We start from the raw sequence: 18371 nt of genomic DNA, 5'->3' as shown, positions 1-18371 counted from the left end.
TTGGTCCTTTAAGAGCTCACATTAGATGTGAAGAGACAGATTTTTCTTTCCTGTATGTAGTTTATCTAACAATGTAATTTATTTTGTTTCCTCATTTTATTTTCCATTTTAGCCTGGTTTAGAATTATAACTTCTAGGACTTTTATGTACAATTACATATATAACTAGGGATACTTTTTCTTTATTTTTTTGGTTTCGAGATTACTACAGGTGGCCAACCTATGCAAGCGACATGTTAATGAAATTTTAAATCGGGGTTTTTTTTTTTGGCTCTCATTAGATATTTTTCAAAGGTAAGATTAAAGAAAGCCATTACATTACAAGGAAATGACCCAAATGGTAATAACCTTTAACTCACTTTTTACTATGCCTATATATATATATATATATATATATATATATATATATATATATACACACACACACACACACACACACATATGCTTACTATATATATATACACACATACGCACACTATAGCTGTTTTTATTTCCTGATAAATACATCCAGCGATTCCCTAAAGGACTCCCGAAGTTACCCTTTAAGCAATATGGTACCAGATTATGACAAATAACCAATAATCCTACTCTGAAAACTTTGCCTTATTTAGGTACAACCTACAGTTCCGATATGTTGCAAAGTTATTCTCACAGCCTAATGGAACCTGAACCTCATTTGAAATCTAAGATTGTTAGTGTTGGAAGGAATCTGAGAGACGGTCATTTCAAGCTGCAGATACGCATATTGACAGTTGAAAGGACAGAGCCCAGACCAAAACCAGGTCAAGCAGCCCCCATTCCTGGCCGAGGGTTCTTGCTCTTGTACAACCACGCCAGATTATATCCAAATAAGTGATCATGTCCATCGATTACTTCAACTTCGCTAAATTTCAATCTGGCCACTAGTGATGTCACTTCCTTTCGTGATCAGGTGTGTTTCTTCTCTCGTCTCGCTACCTTCCCTTGACTACAGCGCTTCAGGGTTCCTGCTCCGGTCAATGCCAATGTTTCCCGTGCCTCCTCCTATTCCCCACGGATGCAAATACAGTCACCACAATGCCTTGGCCCTCCCCATTAACTGCCAAACTCATAACACTCTAGGCAAAAGGGGTTTATTCGGTAACGCCAAGCAGACACGGCGGTGCAGCAGCCTTCCGCACCCCAAGGGTCCGACAGAACACGCTCCTGCCGAGCACCGCACGCGGATGCTTCCTAGAGAGCAGCCGGGCGCCGGCGCCGCCGCAGGGGAAGCGGCGACTGCGGGCTGCGATCCGCCCGGGAACCAACATGGAGGTGAGAGGGCGGCGGGCGGCCCCGACCCGCCGCGCCGGCTGCAGGCCCCGCCGCGCGGCGCCGCCGCCTTCCAGGCCGACGGGCCCCGACGGGGCAGGCGGACGCCCGAGTCGCGCTCCGGGGAAACTCAACAAGTCCGAAGGCGGAGGATGCGCCGCGGGCGGGAGGGGCGCCTGCCCAGAGGCCGCCCCCGCCGGGACTCGCCGCCGGCCATTTGCATCGCGCTCCCCTACGTGCCCCGACGCCCGCCGGCGCGAGCCCCACGCCCGGGCCCGGGCTGCCGGCTTCCCGGGGCTCGGCGGCGGCGGGCCTGCGGGCCGGGCCGCCCTCGGGGTGGGCCGAGGGCTGCGCCCCGGCGGGAAGCGGGCGCCGCCCGGCCCCGGCCCCGGCCCCCGGCCCCCGACCCCGCGCGGCGCTCGCCCGCCCGCCGGCCGCCGCCGGGCTCCGGGCTGAGGCGGCGGGCTTGGGGGCGGCGCGCCATCACGGAGGGAAAATGGTGGGCGGGCGGGCCCGCGGCGGCCGCCGTACTCACCCGGGCCGGCCAGTGCGGGTAGCCCTTCATCTTGGCGAAGACCAGGTCGCCCGCCTTGTACTCGCGCGGCCGCGGACGCGCCATCCCGGCCGCCGCCCTGGCCGCTCGTCCTCGGTCGCCGCGGAGACGCCGGGGGCCGCCCCCCGCGGGCCGACGGACTGCGCCGCGCTCCCCGCGGGCCTCGGGCGGGCGGCCGCTCCGACGAGGGGAGGCGGCGAGGCGGCTGAGGCGCGGGGCGGGCGGGGGCGCGGCGGGCCCGGCGAATCTCCGCCCGGCGGCGGGGGAGGGGCGCTCGCCCGCGCCCAGGTCCTCACAGGCGCGCCGCCCGCCTCATGCCGCCGCCGCCGGCCTCCCCCCGGCCTCCTCCGGATCCCCCCTCGGGCAGCGACCGCGGACACGGCCCTCGTATTGTGCTCGCGCGCGCGCAGCGCCCGCCCGCGGCCCGCTCCCTCCGCCCGCGCCGGCCGGTTAATTCCTAGGTGCACGGCCGGCCCGGCTGCTCGGCGCGCGGCTCGGCGGGCGGGCGCGTCCTCCCCAGCAGCGAGGCCCGCGCCGGGCGGGCGGGAGCGCCGACTCCGGAGAGCGCCCGCCGCCCGCTCTCTTTTGTTCTCGGCCCGGAGCGGCCGCCGCAGCCCAGCCAATCCCCGCCGCGCCCCGCGCCCGGCCCCGCACCGCCGGCGGCCTCGGCTGCTCGCGGCGGGTGGGGCCCGCGCCCCCGGCAGCAGGCCCCGGAAAGCCGCGGCCCGGAGCCGGCGACCTTGTGGTCGGGGTCGCGCCCCGGCCTGCCCTAGGCGGGGCGGTGTGGCCCTCCCGGGGCGGGCAGGTTACTCGAGTCCCCGGGGGCGTGTGCACCCGCCGGGCGGCCCCGCCGGGATTCGAACACCGAGCTGCAGGGCCCCGGAGTCCGTGAGCAGCAGCGCCTCCCCATCCTGGGTCTTACAGGCCCGTGGTTTTGAGAAGGACTCGTTTCCTATCCTGGCGACATTTTGGACCACGTTTCCCGAACCGGCCCTGTGAATGGACGCCGGGGACAGTTTGTTACCGTCCCGTCGCCTGGGCTCGCCTGCCTTCTCTGGAAGTACAGTTTCCACCAGCATCTGCCTCCCTCACTTGCCCCGTGCGCGCGCGCGTGCGGCTTTAAAGTCTCTAGATTGTGCACTGTTCTTGTTAACGGTGCGGGACATTACCTGCCAAGGTTTGCCTTGGATATTGGCCCTTCTCACCTGTCCCAGGGGTTCACCTTTGCCGTCTCTTTTCTGGGGAAGACTAGTCGTCTAGGCCCTTTTGCCTCAGTTCGCATAGGTCATTGGTCTTAGTCCCTTTGGGTTGTCATTACAAAATACCATAGACTGGGTGACTTATTGTGGGTAAAATGGTAGTATTTCCCAAATATCTGGCCTGGCTTTAGTACATCCGCATATCAAAGGCGCTCAGAGATGGACAGGAGTATGGGATGGTGCGTTTGCATCATTGCCCAGGGGTGGAGACAGTCCCCCCCCATGGCAGTGGGTACTTATCTGGGCGATGGGGGCTGGTCTGTGCCCGAGAGGTGAGGGGAGGGCCGGTTTTGCTTCTGCTGGAGCAGGAGAGCGAGAAGGCCCCTGACTGCAGTTTGTAAGCAATAAATGGGTTTTGAACTTTATTTCTCCCTTTGACTGGTTTGGGTTTTTAGAGGTGTTTTGCCCTGGGATTTCCTCTCCCTGGACTTACACTTACAAACAACAGAAATTCATGGAGGCTGGAAGATGGAGGCAGGGGCAGCTGTGCTGTGAGGTGAGGCCTGCCTCCTGGTTCAGAGTGCGGCAGTCTCTCCCTGTGTTCTTACGTGGGGAGGACACGGACATTGGGTCCACAGCCGTGCGCTAACGTGTCCCCCTTGCAGGACCGGACGCGCACCTGCCACCGTGTCCTCACACCGCGGTGCCTGCTCATGAACCTGTAATGGTTCCTGTATCCCCTTAGGGCAAACCCAGATGCTTCTGGCCACCAAAGCCCTGGCTGTTGGCCGCTTGCCCCCTAAGGTCCGGCCTCCCCAAGGCGACAGGGTGGGAGTAGGAGAGACGGAGGAAACGAGAGGGGGAAGGTCAGGTGGGAGCCGCGGGAGGACTTGAGCAGAGCAGGGACGGGATCAGGGTTCGGGTCCAGACACGATCCTCCGGTGGCCGGCATGGAGGCAGGAGCTCAGTCGGGGGCCTCCCACCAGGCGACGAAGGGCAGGGCTGGGGCAGGACTTGCGGGCCCACTGGGTGGCAAGTGCGTAGAAAGAAGGAGGGGCCGAAACCAGCCCCTGGTGTCCGGCTTTGGCAATGGGACGATCGGTTCTGAGACTCACGAAGGGGAGCAAATCCACGAAGACTGGGCAATTCGGGGAGGAGATCACGAATGGTCTTGGGGTTCGCGTTTCCACCGGGCGCCCAGAGGGAGCTGTTCAGTGACAGCTGAGCACGCAGCTTACAGAAGAGAGCGAGGGACCTCGGCAGACAAGCGGCGGTTGGAGCCCGCAGTGGGGTTCTCGGGAGACTGGGGGGCAGAAAAGCAGGAGCTGGGGATGGCCCCGGGGCAGGCAGAGGAAGAAGAGCCCGGTGCTGCAGGGACGAATCCCAGCCAGATCCGAGGACTTGCAGAAGGAGGGACCTGTCCAGTGGAGGCCACAGGGACACCGGGCGAGGTGAAGAGCAAGATGGATGCGCCCAATCTGCTGACCCGCAGGCCGCTGGGCCTTGCTGGGAACTGTTCCACCGCAGCGGTGGGAAGAGACCGGGGCGCAGAGCCTTGCCGTGGGAGCTCCGGGCAAAACCACGCAGGCGGGAGTGGAAGCCCATTCCCCACACCGGAGGAGCCCGAGACCGTGACGGGAGGGCTGTTCTGCTGGGACTGTTCGGGTGGCTTGTAAAGACGGAGATGTTCGGGTCTGCGATGAGCGGAAAGCCGACCGAGTGGTTGAAGACAGAGGCCAAAGGGGATAATGGACGGGATCTGGATTTTTTGAGAATGTGGATATTTCTCCCGGTCTAGGCTTTGCTTTGGGGGTTTCATTTGAGCCCAGGCTGACTGCTCAGCACACACCTTTTGCCTGCATCACGTGCCCTACCGAGTCAGACTTAGTAACACAGTCACGGGGTCCCCTGCAGGCCCCCTCTGACTGGTCAGCAGGGACCTCCTGGGGTGCCTGGCTACGAGCGCATCTGCGTGTGCAGCCAGGTGTGGCGCAGACCGCCTGGTCAACGCGGCTGTGCTGGGAACGACGTGTTGCCCTGTGGCTCTCGCTGCAGACCGAACCTTCAGACTGGTTCCTCCACTTTCATGCAAGGGGCTGTTTCTGTGGCTATTCCAGAACAATGCTCTATTCAAATCTTTAACAGGTAATAAGTAACCCTTTAGAGATACCACAAAGACCATTAAGAGAGTCTGACTTACTTTTATTTTAGTCAGTGCGCCCCAGGAGTCTCTTTGCTATGTCAAAATAGAACACATTAATTTTACTTCTGAAACTTGGAAAGACTCCACTCACAAAGGGGAGACCATCAGCCTCCTTTGATCGCTTTTCATTTCGTCCTAAAGTCCCAATGGGCTGTTCTCCCTGCCCTGGGCACTCAGCCTACTTCTGGCCACTCCTCTTCTCATTCACATATATCCACACAATTTTTTGCGTCTGGCCTGTTTCACCTTCCCCTTTCCTAACCCAACTCAGCCTCCTAATAAAACTAACAGTCCTTTCAAATCTTGTCCCCCAGATCCACCCATTCTATGATGCTCCGAATGCCTACAATCTATTCCTCCTCCTAAAATCACCTATGAGATGATACACGTTAAGCTCTCGGAACAGAGTCTGGCACAAAGTAAGTACTCATTAAGTGTTGATACTGTTATCTTTGTTGTTAACATGGTGTGGTGAAATGAACTGTGGCAAGGGAATCAGGAAAATTTGGTGTTGATCTCTCTCACACACGCACACACACACACACGCGCGCGCGCGCGCGCACACACACACAATCAGTATGTCAGAAGAACTCACGGATTTAAAATAATCCATGAATCAAGAGGAATTCCCAATGAAAATCAAAATATATTTTGAACTGGATAATACAGGAAACACATATCTAAACTTGGGAGAGGATGCTAAAGCTGTTTAGAAAGTCTTAAATGCATATATTAGGGGAAAACAAGAATGAAAAACAATCGTCCATGCATCCCTCTCAGGAACTTAGAAAAAGAACAGAAAGGTAAACCCAAAAAAGGAGAAAAAGGGGAAAAACAAAGAGCAGAAATTAATAAGCTATAGAAATATATCATAGAGAGGGTCAGCAAAGCCAAAGGCTGTTTTTCTAGAAAGACTAATAAAATGGATAAGCCTCTGTTAAGACTGATCAAAAGAAATAGACGAAGCACAAATAGCAAATAGGAGGAATGAAAAAGGGGACATCATTTCAAATTTTACAGATATTTAAAATAAATAAAAAGTACACTGTGGATAACTTTATACAAATACATTTGAAAATTTAATGTCCTAGAAAAACACATCAAAACTGAAAGAAGATGAAAATGAAATGTTAGTAGTCCTAAATCTACAAAAGAAAAAAATTTCATCTGTAAGTATGAAATTTTCATTTTTCCCCTCAAAGAAAATGCCAGTCCCCCATGGCTTGACTGGTGTATCATACCAGACATTTTAGGGTGTCTGGTATGATACTCTTTGAGAGGATAGAAAAAGAGAGAAGACATCCCAACCTGTTTTAGGAGGCTAGCACAATTTTAACACCAAAACCTGGCAATCACAACACAAGAAAGGAAAACTACACACCTATATCTTTTAAAAGATAGGCTAAAAAAAATAGCAACCAAAATATCAGCAAACCAAATCCTGGTATTCATCTCTAACCCAGGTTTCAGGTTGATTAACATTTGAGAATCAATCAATGCCATTCACAGCATTAATAGATTTAAGGAGAAAAATCACATGATCCTTTCAAGAAATGCAGGAAAACTGATAAAATTCAGCATACATTTAAAAAAATAGCAAACTAGGAATAGATAGGAATTTTCTTAATAGAATAAAGGGTATCTACAAAAAACTTAAAACAACTCTCATATTTAATGGCAAAATATTGAAGACTTTCCCTAGGATTGTGAACAAGGAAAGGATATCTGCTACTATTTCTTGGAGTCAAATTGTCCCAGATTCTTAGCCTGTGAAATAAGGTAAAAAAGGTAAAAAGTAAAGCTTAGTAAAGAATAAATCTTCTGTTATTTGCAAATGACATTTTATGTATTTAGTAAGTCTAAGAGAATCTATTCATAAGCTATTAGACTAAGTGAATTTAGCAATGTCACTTGTATAAAAAATCAGTGTAGAAAAATAATCAATTGCATTTCTATTTACCAGCAAAAAGCAGTTAGAAAATGGAAGTTTAGAAATGTTACCATTTGCAATAGCATCGAAAAACATCAGCTCCCTAGGAATGAACTAATGAAAGATTTGTAAGAACTTTACACAGAAAACTATAAAATATTATTTGGAGAAATTAAAGAAGACCCAAGGTAATGGAGAGATGTACCATTTTCATAGATTGGAAGACTCAAGATTATAAATGTGTTACTCCTCCCTGAACTAACTTATGGATTCCAATTCAACCAAATTAAAATCCCAACAACCTTTTCATATCTGTGGAAATTTACAAGCTGATTATAAAATTTATATGAAACACAATGGCAAAAATAGCCAAGACAACACTAAAGAAGAACAAAGTTGGAAGACTTACTCTCCTGGATATCATTATGTACCAAAGGACAATGTTTAAGACAGTAACGTTTTAGCACAAAGATAGACAATAAGACAAAACTGTAAGAGCAGAAACCAACCCACATGTATATGGACATCTGACTTATGACAAATATGGCACTCTGGGAAAAGTCCTGCCCTTGAAACAAGCAATGCCCTTTAAATAGTAAGAGATTCATTACTCCTCTCCCACCCCCAAATCTTGACTTTTACCTCAAAACATCTGCGAAAACAAATTCCAGTATATTGTTTTAAATGTGAAAAATTAAAGCATAAATTCATGTCTGTGGGGAAGGCAAAATTTTCTTAAATGGGATACCCCCCTCCCAAACCCCCAAATAATTAATTATAAAGGAAAGGATCAATTAACTGAAGTACATTAAAATTAGAAATTTAGACAACATAAAGTGAGAAAAAAGGTAAACCACAGGGTGTGAGAAAATATTTGCTCAACATGTAATCATCAAAGAACTTGTATCCAGAATATAGAAAGAACTCCCACAAATCAATAAAAAAGAGCAACAACCCAAAAAACGATGGTTAAAAAACTGAAACAAGCACTTCACAAAAGATGTTAGACATAAGGGAAAGAAAAAATAAAAAGCTTCTCAAATCATTAGTTATCAGGGAAATGCAAACAAGAATAACCACGAAATACCGCTATACCGTCACATGCCTAAAATTTAAAGTACTAAAAATACCGATCAGTGACAAGGGTATAGAGTAACTGTAACTCTCCAACACTGCTGGCAGAAGTATAAATTCGTATAACCAGTCTCGAAAACAATTTATCATTATTTACTAAAGCTGAATATGAAATCCACTTAAATTTACGGTAACGTGATTCACTCCTTAGGTATATAAATATGAACATATGGTGCAATGAAAGTCACAAGAATTTTCTTAGAAGCATTACTCATCATAGTCTAGACCTAGGAACACTCCAGATGTCCATCAACACTAGAATGGATAACAAATTATGAAATAGTCGTGTAATAGAGTAGAATACCTTATGGGAATGAAGGTGAGCGTAGTGCTGTCACATGCAATAACGTGGACTATCTGACAAACATAATGCTGAACAAAAGCAGCCAGACACATGACAGAATAGGTGCTGTTTGACTCCGTTTACAAAAGGTTCAAAATGTAACTATGGCATTAGGATTCAGGTTAGTGGTTACCTTAGGAAGGAAGATGGAGATAGTAATTGTTTACACAGCTGTGTTCACATTATGATAATTAATCACACTGTGCACGTGTTTTTTCACATCTTTATGACTGTTATGCTTGAATAAAGTTGATTTCAAATTAAAAATCAATGTTGGGTTTTTTAGACCATGGCTTAAAAATTCTGTTATCAACTCTACTCAAATGCTCTCACATCTAATGTAGCTTCTCTTGAGCAAATCCCTAAGGAATGAAGGGGATTTCTGGCTTTTAATGTGATTTCAGGAATGGGAAATAATTCTTAGAAGGTATACAGGAGTTTTCCAGATCATTAAGGGCTACTACCAATAAATTTTGAAGTTCTCAGGTGAAGAGACAATTCCATTCACTTCTGTATGCCCAGCACCTTTCAAAGACCTGACCCAGCTTTAGGCCAGGGATAGCAAATGGGTTTCACTAACTGTGCCAATGCCAAACTATTAGAAATGGCTACCTGGAACCCGTGTGGGAGAATGCACTCTGAGTCCAGGGTCAATGGGAAAGATTCTGTGATCAGTCAGCAATGCATACCATGGGTGCCAGAGACCAAGTGGTGACACAGGCAACATATAATGTCATCTGAGGCCTCAGGGTGCCACGAACATGGGATCATGGCTGCTGATGCCAAACACTGAGTTAGGAGCGTGGTTTGCCCAGGGACTCACCCTAGGACCAAGAGCTTTTCAGCTATATGGGTAATAGGAGAGAAAAGTCAGTGAATCAACCTGTAAAACTAATTACTGTGGAGGAAGTAATGTTTGATGGAAAGGAAGATAATAGTAAAATATTAAAAATAGTAAAAAATAATAGTTGGCAGTAAGTCAAAGTGAAATGGAAAGGGAACCAGAAACAGTACTTATGATCTAGAGTCTACACATCGACTTTTCCCAAACAAATGTTCCATAGAAAACTGCTCTTCAGGACATTTATAAGGAGGTTTGCTCCTAATATTTGTGAGACCCAGGTCAAGAGTATTAATTGAATTTACATATCATATGAAAATGCTTAAAAGCTATAAATTAAGCCAACATACTATTAGATAAAAATGTGTTCTGTGATTCTACTTTGGCAAATGTACCTTCAAAATGATAAAATTGAAAAATGTGTAAGCAGCTATGGTCTTTCTGTGATTGAAAGGTGGCAGAAATCAAAGATAATGAATGTAATGATTATTTGTGCATTTCTGGCTCTTCTGTTGATGGCCCAGTGATGTTTGGGTGAGTAATAAAGTCATGCACATCAATTATTTTCTATTTATTCCATAACACTTATTGCCTTGCCTTCACTTCAGCAAAATCAAGCTTTATATAACATGCATATCACTGATGAAAATGCCAAATTAGACATTACTAATATCTTTACTATGTCACTGTAACTCTTGGATTGTTTAAAAAATTATTTCAATTTGGAGAAATGTTGCTCTGCTGGGTCAATAACAACTGTAATTGCCAATAAATATTCTCAAAGCAATATCTAGATTTGGAAATAGACCGAGAATTTTACATATCAAGTATATCAGGCTATGCAACAATGGGCTGCATACATAAAGTGATGATGATTGCAGAATTTTAATAAAAACATTTTATCAGATATTGTTAATATTTATATCATGATTTTTGTTAACTCCCTGAGGAATATCTGGATATATATATAGTAGTATTATATATATATAATTATTATATATATAAAAATATATATAAATATATATATTTAAATATATATAAATATATGTAATATATAAATATTATATATATAAAATATATATATATAAAATATATATATAATTATATATATATAAGTATTATATAGATATATATATATATAGTATTTCTTAAGTTCTAAAATATACTTCAATGTTGAGATATTCTATAGAAAATCCAAAAGAGCAACATCATGTTTGTTTCCAATTTCTCCTTAAATGAGGCCACATGTCGATATATCTTGACCAGAGGTGGGCTCCATGGATATTAGTTTTAGGATCATTTGTAAGTAAAACCTCTCCTTCAGAATCATGCAAACTGTGCTGTTGCCATGTTCTGATATCCTAATATTTTTTTGGATTTTCACTCTTTGTCACAAATTTCATATGCAGTTTCTTTTAATTTAGAAAAACATTTTCTCTAAAATTAAAAAAATTAGTACTTTAAAAGCGAAATCATTTTTTAAAATAGACTTTTTGCTAACAACTGTAGTAGCCAGCAACAGTTTATATGAAATAAACTGTGGATAGTGCGAATTCAAAACTATTTCCATTTTCCAACAAATGCCATGATTTTTTTTTCATTGGAGGATTTTCTGTTGTTTTGTTGGACTCTCTGTGGGCATTTCATATCTAGTCTAAATTAAACCTAATTGCCTTAACAACAATCAGTTGGATTACTAATTCGTGTCCTGGAATGGTTGCAAGGTCAAATATGATATATTTTCATCAAGATTGTTCTTTGAGCAGACTTAGAAAAGTTGCAGTGGAAGAAATAAACTATTCCTCTCTCCTTTTAGACTCTGTTACTGGGGCCTAAGAATTAAACTGACAAAGACTGATTAACAGGAGAAAAGGCACACAAATTTTATTTTATCTAACTGTTTTAGTTTTGACATGCAGGAGGCTGTGTATATAATTATATATATGTAGCCAGTTATTTCACTAGCAAAATGGTTTTTTTTGGGAATAGCAGAGGAATTGCAATTTGAGACAAGCAAACAATGGCAAGGCCGAAGAGAGAAAATCAGCCTTTATTAGGATTTTAGGAGGAAATTGGGGAGGGCTGTTTTAAATTAAAGTTCATTGGAATATAAGATAGTTTATCAGCGATACTTCAAAAAAAAAAGTTCTTTGGAGAACAAGAGTTTGACATTGTGGAAGTTTCTCATTGGCTGCAAGAGGTGGTTAGTGTGTTGTTATTGGAGCAGGGAGAGATCTTCCCTCTTTTCCTTAAAAGGAGATAAAATTCCTGTGTGAAAAGTGTTCTCCCTTGTCCAGGTAAAGAATTGTCTTCTGTAGGAGTTACGCAGGTGGGCTGTGTGTGAGAGCGCCCCCTTCAGGGCGTCCTGACTCCATTTTAAATGGGGTCTTCACTCATTTTCACTGTATATAAAATGCATGTTATATAAAACTAGGGTCTTCATATATGCACACTCAACATTTTCTTTATCCATTCAGCCATTGATGGGCACTTAGGCTGCTCCCATGTCTTGGCTACTATGAATGATGCCACAGTAAATACAGGCATTCATATATCTTTTTGAATTAGTGGTTTTGTTTTCTTTGGATGAAATACCCAAAAGTGGAATTGCTGGATCATACAGTATTTCTATTTCTAATTTTCTGAGTAAACTCCATACTGTTTTCGATAGTGGCTGCACCGATCTACAGTCCCACCCACAGTGTGCGAGGGCTCCCTTTTCTCCCCCGTCCTTCCCAGTCTTTGTTATCTCGGTGACTTTGGTAGTAGACACTCGAACGGACGTGAGGTGACAGCTCACTGTGGTTTTGATTTGCTCTTCCCTGAAGGTCAGGGATGTTGAGCACCTTTTCATGTACCTGTTAGCTGTTTGTATATCTTCTTTGGAAAAAGAGTCCTCAACAAATTTTGACATTATTTACATTATTTATATAAAACCACAATGTTTTAATGTGAATCAAACTTTACAAAATGTTTGTGAAAATATAAGTGTTTGCCATTCAAACACAGAATATCCATTTTATGCCAAGGTAGGGAATTGGTATGTTATATAGCACACAGTACCTCTAGACTAACGTATATACTGTATATAGGCATTTAAGTATAGTTTTAATTATTTAGTATTGTAAAATGTTCTCCAGCCATCCTGTGCAATTGTCAGCTGCTATTTTGCTAATTCCTGCTGGAACAATGAACAAGGAAGCTTAGTCCTGCCAGGAAAAGATTTTGTTATGCAAAAATGTATTGTATTTAAGCCATCAGAAGGATTTGACAAGCTAATTTTTTTCTCTTACCTAAGCGCTTCTCCCACTCAGATCTTCTCCAGACTCCCAGCTGGTGTGGATCATCCACGCTGGCAGCAGAGCCACCCACGGGCCTTCACTGTGTTTTGACACAGTCACCTTTGTTTTTGAGGAGGCTGGGAAAGGGAGGCAGAGGAGCTTTTCTGCGAGTCCTGCCGTGTTCTGTGAGACACCGGGTCCAGGGCAAGGACCTGCGACTGGTACAGTGATAAGCGTTGGGCAGAAAGAATTGTGTAGTCAACTGAGTTTGGCAAAAGCTAAGTTAGAGCACCGTTAAGCCATCTTTACTGCAGAGGTTCTCAGAGCCTACAAATGTTAGAGAAGCTAACAAAAGGGAGACGCATCTGACACAACTGAGAAACTTCAGAAGTGGGACAAAATATGAAGCTCATCCCACGCAGATTTGCCCTCAAGATCCTTTATTCTCGGAACATCTCACAGGACCGGTGCTCCGGGGAGCATCGGGTGGGAAATGCTGTTGCGTCTCAGTTCAAGGGATTCCTCTCCTCTCCGCAGAAGGATGGGCAGGAGAAGAGGCCACCCTGCAGGGCAGCCAGGCCCTGTGAAGGAGCTCTTCCCTCCACGCCCCAAGAGAACTGCCCCCAGGATTTGGGAAGGGCTGAGAAGGGGAGGCTGAGGTCTCCTCCTCTGATCTCTTGCTTAGTCTCCTGAATTGCTGACCTTTTCCTGTGCCACCAGAGCAAGGGCAAAGAGGGTTGGAGCGGGGCGTGCGGGATGGTAAGACACAGGAGGGCCGGGACCCCTCATGGAAGCGAGACCCCATGAAATACGAGGGCCCACAGGTTGCCACAGAGAGCAGATGAAACTGGGAGCTTGAGTCTCCCATACCACCAGGAGATGGAATGAAGAGGGACAGACACCCTAGGAAAGCCACACGAGCCACCAGCTGGGGATCACTGTGAAGATGTGGCCTGGTTTCCTAATGGCCCCAGTGCTCACCCCTTATCATTGTTTGGCAGAAAAATAGACATGAGCAGGCTGGAGAAAGAATAAGGCCAGTGAAGCCCAGTGAAAGGGACTCAAAGAGTTAGTCATTTAAAACTAGGGAGCCAGAAAGGACTCAGAGTTAATGAGTTAATGAGTTGAAGCTCCAAAGGCCAGGAGTAACTTGGAATATCTGGACACTCCCCAGATAAAGAAAAGTATCCCAGCGCAGCCCACGTCTTCACTGGGTCAACTAGATCATGCCATTTAGGATTTACCTTAGCCTGCTAAAAGGCCCAGCTTATTCTTTAACTTAACCTATAGGCTGTTTTTTTCCTCCTCCTCCAGCGCCTAATCAAGTGATTTGCAACCTGGGCAGGAGATGAGCGTCATGATTAATCTAGCAAACAAGCCCAGCTGTAAACAGCATGGCAAAAACAGGAAAGATTCCCCCTTAAAGCTAAGACTGCATTTTAAAACCCAGGTTTTGATGCTCATCAGGGCCAAACCAACTGGAAATGGTTTGTGACTTTTTAAAAAGGAAAAAAGGGATTCACCAAGACTTTCTCTTTAGATAGGTAGCTAGACCTACTCTTAGGAGAATGCTGAAGGCTCCATGTGTCCAGCGTCTTACAGAGACACCTGATATGCTTTGATGTCAAAGCAATAAATTGGGCCTGTGTGAAGAGTGATCTTACCAGAAGAGCAACGGGTTCCTGGCAGGCTGGGCACAGGCTCTGGTGAGAAGTACACGGTCTCTATTTTTGATCTTGTTCTAATCAGTCATTAAACATGATTTGAACATGTGAATTATTGATGTGGTGATTGTATCATTGTATCATTGGAAGGCATCATTCACACTGTGGATTTAAAATAGATTTAAAATTTTAGTTTAAGATGTAAACTAATTTATTGCTGTGCTATTTTATAACACAGAGAAATACAGAAAATTCTTCCCTCCCACCCCACTCCACCAGTCCTTACCCAATTTGTCTCTGTGGTGATAACCATTACTAACATCTCCTATGTGCAGAAATCATGAAGAGTATCCTCCAAACATACCGATCTGTAACTTGCTTGCTTCCTTTAGCAATCGACTCTAGAACTGTAGGTATCTTTCCATGTCAGGAGGTAAAGATGTATCTTTTATGTTGTTTCCAGTTTTTCACTATTCCTGACACCTTGCAGTGAATATCCTTGCACATAGACTTCTTCACGGTGGGAGTGCTTTGAACACAATTTCTAAAAACAAATGTGCTGAGTTATAGGTATATGCATTCGAGTTTTTCATGTATATTACCTCCAAAACTTTGCTAGTGGATCCTCCCAACTACAGCACACGTATTTCTGAACACACTTATCAACACTCATCTTTCAGTCTGACAGCTTTAGAGGTGAAAAGCAAATCTACTGCTATGTGTGGCAGCCTCCGAGATGGTCTCCAAAGACCTCAACACCCTTGAGTTTCCTCTCGCACTGAATCAGAGCTGGGCAGTGTGTCCATGGCCAGCTGCATGATTTGTAAGACTCAGAGAAAAATGAAAATGTGGGGCTTGTTCAACAAGCAGGAAAAATTGCCAGCAGGGGTACTATAGGCACTATAAGTGAAGCTTCCCGTTTCTTCTGCAGTCTGCCCCTTTACTCCTCACAGTGTTTTTTATTTACTAGTTGATGTCATCTTAAGCAAAGAAAAATTAAAATGTTAAAATTAGCACAAAATTTACCATTCATCTTTACATGGGCAATGCCAGTTTCAAATGAAAATATGAGTTCATTGAACTCACATGTGGAATCACCAAAATCGCACCATTCCTGTTGCATTGCTTGTACACGCCCACGTAATTTTTTTCTTACCAGAACAGTGGAAGTGATGCACAAAATTAACTTAAGTCTTTTAATTTTACTTCCTAGTACATGCACACTCTCCCAACACCCTGGAAGCTGGTGGCTTCCCAAACATGCTGACCTTGACCTTGCTTTGAGTCTCACTAACTCCCACCGGAATTCTGGGTGCTGCTAACACAGTATGCAGAGAATAGCATGTGTCTCCTCTGCTCATGTGTACACTCCATCGCTTCTATAGACCTCACTTGTAAAAGCCCAAAGATAAAATTATTACAAATATCAGTCTGGCAGTAACAGAGTTTCAACTAAGTGCAGGGCTGTTCTGAATGTGACTGCCCAGGTTGCCTGCCTACGCAGCTGGCTGTGTGTGACCAGTGAAGTCTGGTGGAAGTGATCGGCGAAGACCCAGTCATAAAAGTCACCTTAACTTCTGCTTTACTGTCTTGGACTGCTTGCCCTGTGGAAGTCAGCCATGTATTTTGAGAACAGTCAAACAGTCCCATGGAAATGCGGAAATGCTTACTGAAGCCTTTGGCCAGCAGCCGGCACAGGCTTGCTGGCCATGTGAGTAAGGCACACGGCAAGGGGTCCTCCAGCCCCTTTTGCACCTTCAGATGATTGCAGCCTCCGTGATGAGCATCTTTCCTGCAACCTCATGAGAGGACCCAGAGCAGAATCACCCAGCTGAGCCGCTTCTGAATTCCCACCTGTGAAACTATCGGAGACAATAAATATTTATTGTTGTTTTTAGTTACTAAGCCTTGGGACGACTTGTCGCACTGCAGTAGATAAACTACAACGATGCTTTAGTTCACGTTTTCTTTAATTTTAATAGGATTGGTATCTTTTTGCATAGCTGATGGCTATTTTTTTCCTTTGTATTGCTCATTTAATTGGTTTATTCGCGTTGGCTTGTTTATCTTACTGACATATAAACAGCTAAACCAAGGAAATCAGCCCTCTCTTGGTCATTTGTACTGCATGTCTTTCACAGTTTATGATTTATTTTTTGACTATGTTTTTCATGACAGAAATTAAAAATTTTTGTGGTTTAACTGACTAATCTTTCCCATTATACCTTTTAGATTTTGCTTCAAACTTACTAAAAGCTTTCCTCATTCCACAGTTATGAAAACTTTTACCAATGCTTTGTTTTACTACTTTGGTGGTTTCATTTACATTAGAATGTTTGACTATTTTAGAACTTTTTTTGGTGGGAGAGAGAGAGAGAGAGAAGGAGAGGGAGAGAGAAAGAAATACTGTTTCTTTACTTCACCATAGTTACGTCATTATATAATTTCAATCATTAAATCATCCTACTGATCTGAAATACTGTCTTTATCATATCCCAGACAGCTGCCTGTTTGGGGGTTTGCTTCTGTTTTCTTGATTCTTTTCGCTGACTTGTCCATTCCTCTGTCAATGTGACTCTTCTTTTTCCAGATATCCTGGATATTTCCATGTGTTTCATTTTTCTAAAATAATTTTGGAATCATTTTTCAACTTCAAATAACTAAGAGAATCAATATCCCTTGGTACCAAATTTATGAAATTGAGTCTCCCTGTGAAAGAGTAAAGTCTGTCTTTCTATTAGATGGAAATTGAATTCCAGTAATAAAAGAAAACCTCTTTCCAATTGATGATATGCATCTCTTTTATGTTTTTTAATAGACTTTTCATTTAAATCCTCTATATTTCTTATGGACTTTATGCCCAGGAATTTAAAAAATTGAGGTATAATTGATACACAATAAGTCACATGTATTAAGGTGTACAACTTGGTAAGTAGTTGACAAATGGATATAAATATGAAAACATCAGTGCCATCAGACGATGAACGTGACCTTAACTCCCAAACGTCCCCTCATGCTCCTCTGGAACCAATCATTACTTTCTGAAGCAACCACTAATCTGCTTTCTGTCGTTATAGATTAGTTTGCATTTTGTAGAAACTCATATAAATGGAATCATACAATATGTATGCTTTCTTTTTATTTATTTATTTACTATTTATATATATTTTGGTATCATTAATGTACAATCACTTGAACATTATGGTTACTAGACTCCCCCTATTATCAAGTCCCCCCCCACATACCCCATTACAGTCACTGTCCATCAGCGTAGTGAGATGCTATAGAGTCACTACTTGTCTTCTCTGTGTATACTGCCTTTCCCGTGTCCCCCTCCCCACCGCTACATTATGTCTGCTAATTGTAATGCCCCCTTTTCCCCCTTATCCCTCCTTTCCCACCCATCCTCCCCAGTCTCTTTCCCTTTGGTAACTGTTAGTTCATTCTTGGGTTCGGTGAGTCTGCTGCTGTTTTGTTCCTTCATTTTTTGCTTTGTTCTTATGCTCCACAGATGAGTGAAATCATTTGATACTTGTCTTTCTCTGCCTGGCTTATTTCACTGAGCATAATACCCTCCAGCTCCATCCATGTTGCAGATGGTAGGATTTGTTTTCTTCTTACGGCTGAATAATATTCCATTGTGTATATGTACCACATCTTTATCCATTCATCTACTGATGGACACTTAGGTCTCTTCCATTTCTTGGCTATTGTAAATAGTGCTGTGACAAACATAGGGGTGCATCTGTCTTTTTCAAACTGGGCTGCTGCATTCTTAGGGTAAATTCCAAGGAGTGGAATTCCTGGGTCAAATGGTATTTCAATTTTTAGTTTTTTGAGGAACCTCCATACTGCTTTCCACAATGGTTGAACTAGTTGACATTCCCACCAGCAGTGTAGGAGGATTCCCCTTTCTCCACATCCTCGCCAACAT

General features: G+C 44.6%; 1 protein-coding gene and 1 long non-coding RNA gene across 2 annotated transcripts in view; one reads left to right on the top strand and one right to left on the bottom strand.

Moving 5' to 3' along the window:
* HDGFL3 (HDGF like 3) overlaps nucleotides 1–2359 on the bottom strand; it is a 53302-nt gene extending 50943 nt beyond the window's left edge. Inside the window, exon 1 of the mRNA XM_037000500.2 lies at nucleotides 1825–2359. Within this exon, the coding sequence (XP_036856395.1) occupies nucleotides 1825–1908 (84 nt within the window). The 5' untranslated portion in view covers nucleotides 1909–2359. The remainder of the gene's footprint in view (nucleotides 1–1824) is intronic.
* On the top strand, nucleotides 476–17493 carry LOC140847296 (uncharacterized). Its single transcript, XR_012127201.1, has 3 exons — nucleotides 476–1292; nucleotides 5559–5663; nucleotides 12791–17493. It is a non-coding gene; the product is annotated as an uncharacterized lncRNA (long non-coding RNA).
* Nucleotides 17494–18371: the final 878 nt, after the last annotated feature.

The sequence above is a fragment of the Manis javanica genome, chromosome 18 (assembly GCF_040802235.1).
Source record: "Manis javanica isolate MJ-LG chromosome 18, MJ_LKY, whole genome shotgun sequence".
In the NCBI taxonomy this organism is placed as follows: domain Eukaryota; kingdom Metazoa; phylum Chordata; class Mammalia; order Pholidota; family Manidae; genus Manis; species Manis javanica.
This window is presented reverse-complemented; position numbering and strand designations above follow the sequence as displayed.